The following is a 10,640-nucleotide window of genomic DNA, read 5'->3' on the forward strand; positions in this document are numbered from 1 at the left end:
TTCGAACAAATGGAGCTAATTATTTTAAGCAACGATACAAGCAACTTTCGAAATGCTACGTGGTTCGTGGAAATAATTTCGAACGTTCGTTCGAGCTTATCAACGACTTAAAATTCTCACAGTGGAAATCGTTCGATGCTCGTCCCTTTTATCGATTCGATCGATCGTAATAATTTTTCTCCGCCGTAATTCAGTCGCTTCTTATTCGTTCTTTTCTTATTTTGCGAAACGCAAAATATGGCCGTCTCGGACGAGAAAAAATGTAGCGTACTAATCGCAGCCATAACGTTGCGCATCGAGGAGCATAGATCCTCTTCCCGTGCCTTGTTATCTTCCCCCCCATAAAAACCGTTATCGACTAGAACGTAGTTATGATACATTAAAAATTGACACACATTTATGTTATATGTATATTGGGCTTCGCCTTATCGCCTCCCCCTTTTCTCTGCTTTTTTCTTTCTCGCAGAAAATGCACGACAGACAAATCGAATCGTTTCATTTCGGGGACGGTGTTCGATCCTAAAGAGAGAAAAAATTTGCAATATTTTAATAATAATTTCCATAGGCGTCAAGTGAGGACAGAGTAAAACCGATGTTCCCTCTCGGGAGAACGTCGGTGAATTTGCTTATTACAGACGACAATCGTTTAATAGTTTGCATTTCGAACTACTATAGCTTTCGACTTAAGAGTTATACTTGAGACACATAAGAAGTTTGCTTGCGTATTGTAGTTTCGTTGGAAAGTCCTGCACTCTGTGCTCGATGCACACGCTTGTACGATTCCTTAGCTATTTTTTTTTTTCCTTTTATCTAACACGTGAGAAAAAGTTAAACAACGCTGTTGTTGCATATTTTTTCTTCGTTTTTTGCTTTTTTCTCTTTTTACCTAAGTTATTTAAAGCGAACGTATATTATATCATCGACCGCCAACAGAAGACTTTCACGTCACTTATCGTTATCTATATGAAAAATTCGATAAAATTTACCACGGACTGCTCTTTCCTCAATTAACGAACACACCGTATACACGCTATTACATAGTAACGTATCGTTGCGATTTCCATTACCCCGTAAGAATAGTACCGCGTTCGTGTTATGCTAAACAGTAATAATAGCATGTGTAATGATACGTAATAATAAGAATAACAATGTATATCATTGTCAATGATACCGTCAACGATCGTAATTAGACGGCTGGACAATTATAATTATAGTCGAAGCTTAAATATGGAAGGACGCGACGGTAAAATTATCTTCGCAAAATAGCACCTTTCCTACAGACCAGAGATTTCGTATTACGTAAATAAGTGTTATCGATACGTTTAATTCCCGTAACAAATTTAATTCGGTGAATTACACGTTCGAGTACGAGGACTATAGGCGAGCAAGATGATAAGTAGCATTTCCTACTCTTTGCGAGAGAACAGTTTTAAAAAGAAGTCGGTTTCCATTCTCTTCGAAATTTGTCTATATCATATTAAAATATCGCTTGTCTCGATACTTATATCTTTCACAAAACTTCACCGACTTATTAGTTCGTTTTAAAAAACTTACTAATCTTTGAACCTAACTGGTTGTTTTCATTCTCAGCTATGGCACGTTAAAATTCTTCCGTTCGACACAAATATGAAAGATCATAAAATGACGTGAAAATTAGAAAATCAACAAATGGTACGCTTATCGTGTCCCTCGCCTATGATCTTCGCATGAAATTCGTCCAATTACATATAAAGTTGATTTTCGCTAAATTTACGTGTTTCTTTCTTTTCGAATTTTACCTAATCGTTTATCTAATCGTTAATCGATTAATCGTAAGACGTATCGATCTGTAATATCTGAGAATCTCTCGGCCATCAGGACAGCAGTCTTAATAATCGCTGATTCGAGTACATTTAAATCACGGCGTAAAGGGAAACAAAGGACGAATATCACACCGTGAAAGCATCTACTTCAGTCTTCCTCTATAATCCAGTCTACGACTCTAGCACCATTGCGCAGCTTTAGTTTCGTTCATCAACGTTCTGATCAACGAACAGACTTTGATAATTAAATCAGCTAATAATAAGATCACGTTAGAATTCAAAGACTAGATTGAATTATCGACGTTCGCATGCAATTCTCTACATAATTCCTACGTACTAAGGGCAAGGTCGATCGTGATTAGCCAGAAGTTGCACACACTCTCCTTAGTTGAGTCTTTATTACTATTACTCGTATACTTCTTATTATAGTCTATTATCAGGATCGTAGGCATATAATTCGTATAGCGGAGCTAAAAACCGAGTTGCAATCCTTTCGAAATTACTGTTACAACTTCTGACTATTTTCACCGTCGCTAGTCTCGCTTGAAATTCATAATCTCGCGTATTTAAAGCTCCTTGTACGCGTAATTTCCTCTATCGTTCGCTTTCGCTTAAATTTAACTAAATTTCAAAAATAAATCTAAATTAATTCCACGCTTTGCCGATCATCAAATTTCGTTAAATTATACATTCCAAGGCTATCTATCCTCGTTTTATGTACCTTTAAGATAGCGTATCGATGCTAATAATTTTACAACATCTTCAAAACGATCAAACACGTCGATTTTCCAAGCAGCTCGTACAGCGATGACACGATCTTCGTTGCCGATGTAAAATCTCCTCCGCGATTCTAAAATCTATAAGTCGCAGTATTGACAAAGTTAGGACGTGTAAAACAACGACGAACCGCTCGATCCCCGGCCACAACTTCCACGTTCCTCTTCAAGCTTCCTGTCGCGTGTTGCTTCGCTAGTTCGTGGATTCCGAGTTGGACGACGGCGAGGATTCCGGGCTCTGCACCAGAGGACTGTCCCTTCCGATGACAGTGGGTGTCAACAGCATACCGCGTGGACTGAACGTGTCGCAATATAAATTCTCCTTCTTGTGCACTCGTCTAACGTGGCTACGCAGATTGTCACGGCGTGCACTTCGGTACGCACAGTGTGGACAAAGGTGTGGCTTCTCGCCCGTGTGCATTCGTCGGTGTTGGATGAGCTGATCAAAGACAGAAGATCATTGTTCTCGAGTTTACGAATAGAGAATAGACGAGATAAACGAAGCCGAATGGGCGTACGAACGATTATAGGAACAAGTAACAAGAGGCAGGACAAATTAAGATCATACGGTGTATTTGTGGTAGGAAGTATTTGCATATATCCTTATTCTTCAACGAACCGTTTGTTTTTTTTTTTTTTAATCAGACTTTAAATTTCATTTTCATGCTACATATTTCATAACACGTTCTGTTAATAAATCGATATATGTACATTTAAGAAAATTTCTCGTCTAATTAATTAATATGCAAATGCTGGTTATTTCTGTAGTCACCGTATATGGAAATATCTTTACGAAATAACGTATAATTCACATACGTGAAATATATCGTATAGAATTCTAAAACGAACTGATCCGTGTCAATTGACAATGATCGTGCTTTATCTTCTCATAAATGACTTATACATATTAATAAAAGTATAATGTACTCTAATTTACGAACAAATAATTAATATCGTGCAGCGATTCTCTTTGAAACTTTATACGAATATGTAAATCATGTCGACGTATGATAAACAACCTTACACGCGAAATTATAACGAGCTACAATTAATACAGTACGTTTTTCTCGATATTAATATGTATCGAATATTACGTGTAAAAGCAGGCTGCAGCCGAGAATTACGATTCCGTTATGTAACACGTTCTCATCGGCTACATTTTATAATACATCGTCATGGCAATAACAAGATTGACGTCTCGAAGCCTCGTCGAAGGTTTTCGTTGCTATAATGTAACCGTATATGTACGTCGGTCTTAAATGTATTCATGGATGAGCGAAAAGTCGTTGGAAAAACTCGTACGTAGATCCGTACGATATACGTATTTACATAGAACGAAACTCTTGATTTACAGGTGAAAGTAGAGCGTATCCCGAGCGTTCTACGAAATTCAAAAGACTAGCACGCGTATCGTAGAATTTACGATCGTGCAGGGATTATACGAGCTTTTCACTCAACCAGAATTCCAAACAATCCAAGTTCATTGATTACGCTTGTCGTTGTGTCGTTGTTTCGGAATTCTATGCGCGTCGACGTTCCCAATAACCAAGTTCTCTTTTGTGCCGAGAGAAAATATTACCTTTTTTAACTGTACCGTGCGAAAGATGCAAATGTCGCAGCAAAAGTATCGGTCGTCGCGATGCCTTCTCATGTGTCTGCTCAGATCTACTTCCGACGATCTGTCCGCGCCGCACACAGCGCAGCTCACCCTCGTTTCCGGCGCCGTGCCTTTCGCGTGTGCCCTCAAATGCCTCTGGAACGCTTTCTCGATGGTGCACGCGTACGAGCATAACGAGCACCGATACTCCTCCCTTTCATATCTGCGCATTCAAAGGTACAATAAGTCGGAACTACTTAGCTCGTCTGAAAGATAAGTTAAACGCAAACAAATTACACGGTGTCTTTTCAATAAATTTCGTTTCAATTCTGTACTCCCAATTCTATAACTATACCCGATTCTATAAGTGTTAACTTGTTATAAATAATTGGCCTCCCTTTCATATCTGCACATTCAAAGGTACAATAAGTCGGAACTACTTAGCTCGTCTGAAAGATAAGTTAAACGCAAACAAATTACACGGTGTCTTTTCAATAAATTTCGTTTCAATTCTGTACTCCCAATTCTATAACATAGCCGATTCTATAAGTGTTATAAATAATTAGCCTCCCTTTCATATCTGTACATTCAAAGGTACAATAAGTCGGAACTACTTAGCTCGTCTGAAAGATAAGTTAAACGCAAACAAATTACACGGTGTCTTTTCAATAAATTTCGTTTCAATTCTGTACTCCCAATTCTATAACTATACCCGATTCTATAAGTGTTAACTTGTTATAAATAATTGGCCTCCCTTTCATATCTGTACATTCAAAGGTACAATAAGTCGGAACTACTTAGCTCGTCTGAAAGATAAGTTAAACGCAAACAAATTACACGGTGTCTTTTCAATAAATTTCGTTTCAATTCTATACTCCCAATTCTATAGCATAGCCGATTCTATAAGTGTTAACTTGTTATAAATAATTAGCCATGTTACCGCGTCACGCCAGAAAATTTACTGAAAATTCTCAACGCGAGAATTGATTGTAATTTTAATAAATAATAATAAAAAAAAAATTCCATACTCGACCTTTTCATATATACAGGGTGGTGGTTGGTAACTGATGGTACAAGCGAAAAGGGATTGGTTCTATGCGAGAAAAGAAGTCGAAAATATATAATAAAAATTTTTTTTTAATTTTTCCATCGAGACAATGATCTACAGTGAGATCCGTTGTAACGAGACGCGATAAAGTGCAGGCGTACCGAGCGAAAATTCAAAGTCGATTTTCTCGAAAACAAAGCCTCGAACGAAAAATGTTTATTCTATATTTTCGACTTCTTTTTTCGCGTAGAATCACCCCCTTTCCGCTCGTACCACCAGTTACCAACCGCCCTGTATATATGTACATACACGAAGACCTTCAACTTTATTTTTCACGCGAACCGAATTTCTGTAACTATTAAAAATCAAATAGCGTAATTCACCTTAAGGATGGCGAAGTTAGATTCACGATACAGAGGAAACGATATTATACAGAACTATTTGTATCTTGCGCTGTTGTCGAATAGACATCGACCAATTCAATCAATCAATTTAATTAGACGTAGTCTAATTGACTACGATTATATTCTGCGATATAATTACACGGATACTTGTAAGAATTGCGTAATGTAATAAATATTTTGCTTACAGAAATTGAGAATTGAAAGCGCCGCAGCGTTACACGCAACATGTTGTTTTCGTTACGAGCCGATAAATTTACGTACGATGGAATGGACGGTTTAAATGGACGTATTCATTGTCTAAAATAATCAGAGAATTTCTCATTTCTGAAATACGTAGCGTCCACTCGTAATATCCTATTTAAACGTTTAACGTCGCAATAAGCATATATATCGTCCTGCCGTATAACATCCTACAGATCCTACGATTCTCTAATCACTTTGAACAATACGAAGAACAAGGAGATATAAGTAGAGTAATCGAAGCAAGCGCTAAGTACCTATACCTGACGCGTTGCAAAGCCAGTGTACGCTTCTTCCCTGTGGGCGTCATACCCTGTGCCACGTGTGCAGCTACATGAGTCTCCATCTCACATCTGCTGTTCGTGGTGAAGTCACAGCCCGAGGACGGACAACTTTTCGTTTCTCCGGTTTCCGCGCTGGGTACCGGTGGATGACAATCGACGATATGCTTTCGCAGAGCTGGCCTCGTTGGTGCCACCACGTCACAGGAACCACAGGAATAACCGCGATGCGCGTTGCTTACGTTCGGACTGCTACCTCGAGATCTGAAAGCCCATGGTGAATTTCAATTGCTTGGAATAATAGGGGCGAGTGTAAAATAAGAAGCGAGTAACAAGGTAACGGAAAAGCAGACTTAATATAATTATGAGACTGGGGATTTTTACGTAGCTACAGAAATATACAGGGTACAACGTAATGCGGAGAAATATATAAAATATCCAAAGTAAAGTTTCGTTATATTCGTAACGGTTTGAATTTGCAGAGAATATTCGCAGGGTAAAGATAATAACGGTAAGAGCCAGAGCTACGCCGAGACAGAAACGGTAGAGAATAAAGTATTCGCAGATGAAATTGATAAAGTTGGCGTCGAAAGGAAATCCAAAGAAATTATTAATTTCTTCCTAAGACTCCATAGAATTTCTAACGATCGGTATCAACTTTCTCTTTAAACTTCCACGTGAAATTCTTCGATTAAGCTTGCTATTCCAACGAGAGAAAGCAAAGAAAGGAATAAATCACGGTACAGGAAACCGGTGAAAAAACAAGGCCGCTCCATCCGAGGAGCACTACGGAATTAAAAAGATTCTTTCTTTTTTTTTTCTTTCTTTCTTTCTATTTTTTAAATTTCGTAATCGTTGTTCGCGGATCGGTCGTAACTCAACGCTGGTCAATATCCTTCAAAGCTGTTGATTTACGACGCCATTTATCTTTGAATTTTTGAAATATCAGAAACGCGCTCGCATTGTTGAGCAGGGAGGAAGATTCGCCCTCCGACTGGACAGATTCATTGGTCTCGTTTTATCGATTCCATGGCGTGTTAAATAAAAACCTTGCGCTCAAACATCTCGTTGCCTCGATGCGCGTACATACGTACAATACATATATATATATATATATATATATATACGTATAATTTCGTATCCCGGTCTCTCTCGCATCGTCTTATCCGACCTGAACCGTAGCAGGCAAGAATTTAAATGCTCGACTCGCATTAGGCGAGACGAGTTAAGCGCGTTACGGTGTAAAGTGTAAGACGAGCTGGAGTTTGGTAAAAGTGAACTGATAACCAAAAGAACGCATACTTCTCGGTGTAAGACGAATGCTCGCTCTCGGAGTCGCTGTCAGACGGAATGTTGGGGATTTCCGTAGCTTCGAGAGCCGCGGTCGCTGCTGACAGTCTTCCAAGCATGGCGGTATAAGCGCCGAGGACCCAGCCATTAAGAACCGGTGTAACCGTTCCATCCTGTTACGAAAGCAAATCTCTCCTTTACTTTTGTTCAGTCATGTAATCACTCGTTAAATATATGTAATAACGTTGTAACGTGATAACGTAATGCTTTGGATAAAGATTCGAACGATAAGAGAAGAGCGATTGTAGAAAACACTGCGAGCGCCAAAATCGAGAAACTTTGATCTTCTCGTTGGAAAATGTTTTACGCGTCAACGAGAGTGCTGTAGTATATAGTAGAGATAATGAGAAGCTAAATAATTTATCGATAACGCTAGAAGATGATGTCGCGCCATCGCTTCCATAGAGAGAAATATCGATAGATTAATTGTTAATCGTTGTTAGTTGTTGTCGATTAATTATTTCTTTGCTTTCGAGCAAACGTTCTCTACGTCTACGAGCTGGCACATACAGGTTTTTCCACGGACACGCTTTTCTTTTTCGACTACATTCCGACTGTATTAACGCGTAAGGTATCAATCGGCTACCAACACCGAATCGGTGGCATTGGATCATAGACAATCTACAAGAATTTCGTTTATCACGTTCTCAAATACTTTAATTCGTGTTTTGTATTTTACGCGTCCAATATCATCGACGATATCGATGCTATAAAATACAGAATACATATACGTACACGTAAAATATCAGAGACTATGTCTGATGTAAAATGTATATGTAAAACACAGAATATACAGGGTGGTTGGTAACTGGTGGTGCGAGCGAAAAGGGGGTGATTCTACGCGAAAAAAGAAGTCGAAAATATAGAATACAAATTTTTCGTTCGAGGCCTTGTTTTCGAAAAAATCGACTTTGAATTTTCGCTCGGTACGCGCGCACTTTATCGCGTCTCGTTATAACGGATCTCACTGTAGATCGTTGTCTCGATGGAAAAATTAAAATTAAAAGGAAAATGTTTATTCTATATTTTCGACTTCTTTTTTCACGTAGAATCACCCCCCTTCCGCTTGTACCACCAGTTACCAACCACCCTGTATATTGACCATTCCAACCACCCTGTATAATATACGAAATATGTATGTATATAGAAATGAAAATTCGATACTGTAAATGTAAGTAACTCGACTGAGATTTAATTCGGTTTTGGGTAAATTAAAAAGGGTAGCTCGTACGTAGTATTTCTCAGATACGTATTTTCAAATAGACAAACCTTGTCGAAAGTCAGATAGGACATGGGATCGAGCAGCTTCGTGGATAAATTATTGTTGGCCGAGCGATGCGAGCTGTTCGTACTTCCGGTGTCGCTTTCGTCTCCAGCGTCTTCGTTGTCGTCATTTTCTTTCGGTACGCTAGTCTACAGGATCAAACAGAATCTTTATGTATTTGGCGTTATTTAGAAACGAGACAAGAGCCGCGTGTTTCTAGCGCAAACTTTGTCTGTACCTTTGGAAAGTTTTCTGATTTTATGCTAACGATCCAAGTAGCTTAATCAACAGCTACGGAGTAACGGAAAGTCTTAGCGTTCGGAATAACGGAATAGCGAGAAGTCTTAGTGCTCGTGATAACGGTAATTGCAATGTTCGCGAAAATTGGAACGTGTTTCGAAGGAAAATGAAATTACACGAGAGGATGCTTAGCGAAAATACACAACGAAGGGGCGAGATTTCATTTCTCAAAGGAAAAACATAGTTTGTCTGAAGAGAAATTGGAATCTTTTGTTCGCGGTGTATTTCAAGTATCTGAACCACTAATAGGTCCTCTCTGCAAATTTAATGGCCTGACATCGAATCTAATTTGAAGCTTTGGAACAGGATAGAGAGCAGAATTAGATTATATTGCTCTTTCCTTTGCTTACCTACGTGCCTAATAATATTCCTAATTCTAAAACGTTACGAATCGTTCACCCGAAATATGTCTTAAGGTATTATACAGGGTGGTTGGTAACAGGGTGGTACAAGAGGGAAGGGGGTGATTCTACGCGAAAAAGGAAGTCGAGAATGTAGAATAAAAATTTTAAAAATTAAAAGAATAACATCTTCTTCGAATAACGTACATTTTCGACTTCTTTTTTCGCGTAGAATCACTCCCTTCCCGCTTGTACCACCAGTTACCAACCACCCTGTATATACTCACAATACGTCAAAGGGATAGAAAAGTTCCATAGGATATTATATCCATACGTAAACATATTTTTCCCGAACCTGCTCTATTTATCTGTCTACAATACTCACAATTATATGCAACTATGGTTCTCAGCCGCGCGGACGTCATACGTTGCATCCAAATTCCAAACAAGAAGTATAAATCTTCGCCATTTACCTACCTCAAAGGTACATAACTTAACGAACAAACACTCACCTCACTAAAGAAATAAAATAATCAAATTCGAAGATGGTATCTCACTGCGGTTAGCCATCCACGTGTTACTTACCAATTAAGTTAGAAAAATTTGCCAAATGTCCAGCTGGACAAATTGTAAAGTATAAATTAAATAATAAAAAAGAAAAAAAATTTACCTACCTATCTGATAACGCAAATCTTTCCTATCTACTTACGATACTGCAAATTCTATCTATGTGTGGCGGCACCCGACCACGCGACTTTTCAACGGCTTCGCGACACAAAGCGCTGTACCTTCAAAGCGTAAGACCTAATGTACCATCGATATCCCTACGGTTCCTTCGCCGAATATTCGGAAGAACGCATACGCGGCAACCGTCGCGGACTTCTAATAAACGCGAGGATATTGTAACGTCAATTCACATCAGAGACCAGGCCACACACCACGAACAGGATGGCACCCAGATGTCTGCATATCCTTGGCGCGCACCCTCGATAGTCTTAAGTACCCACCAGGGGCCTTGACATTTTTATAGTTAAGGTCCTTCGGACCAAGCGAGTATTTCCTGTCTTAGATTTCCCTTTACGTTTATCGTCTACCACGTGTTAGCTGAGAAAGTTGGTTTTCTCCACATCTGGTATGTTCCGTTGGCAACTTTCTCGCGAGGGCGGCTAAAACCCTTCCTATTATCCAATCGGAGACGGTGTCTACTGCCCTCGCTTCCTTAACCAAAATTGTCATC

The 10,640-nt window shown here is 39.1% G+C and overlaps 1 protein-coding gene across 8 annotated transcripts in view; it reads right to left on the reverse strand.

The window, feature by feature from the left end:
- Window positions 1-413: 413 nt before the first annotated feature.
- Window positions 414-10,640, reverse strand: part of LOC100742915 (GDNF-inducible zinc finger protein 1-like) — a 23,629-nt gene continuing 13,402 nt past the window's right edge. For 7 of the 8 annotated variants that reach the window (XM_033323034.1, XM_003492519.4, XM_024370387.2 and 4 more), the window contains 5 exons: window positions 8,768-8,911; window positions 7,451-7,611; window positions 6,125-6,412; window positions 4,158-4,398; window positions 414-3,017 (listed from right to left, as the gene is read on the reverse strand). In XM_033323034.1, coding sequence (XP_033178925.1) covers window positions 2,772-3,017; window positions 4,158-4,398; window positions 6,125-6,412; window positions 7,451-7,611; window positions 8,768-8,911 — 1,080 coding nt within the window. In that variant the 3' untranslated portion in view covers window positions 414-2,771. The remainder of the gene's footprint in view (window positions 3,018-4,157; window positions 4,399-6,124; window positions 6,413-7,450; window positions 7,612-8,767; window positions 8,912-10,640) is intronic. The other variant, XM_033323035.1, reaches the window with a different exon arrangement.

Source organism: Bombus impatiens, unplaced genomic scaffold, assembly GCF_000188095.3.
Source record: "Bombus impatiens unplaced genomic scaffold, BIMP_2.2 scf_0761, whole genome shotgun sequence".
In the NCBI taxonomy this organism is placed as follows: domain Eukaryota; kingdom Metazoa; phylum Arthropoda; class Insecta; order Hymenoptera; family Apidae; genus Bombus; species Bombus impatiens.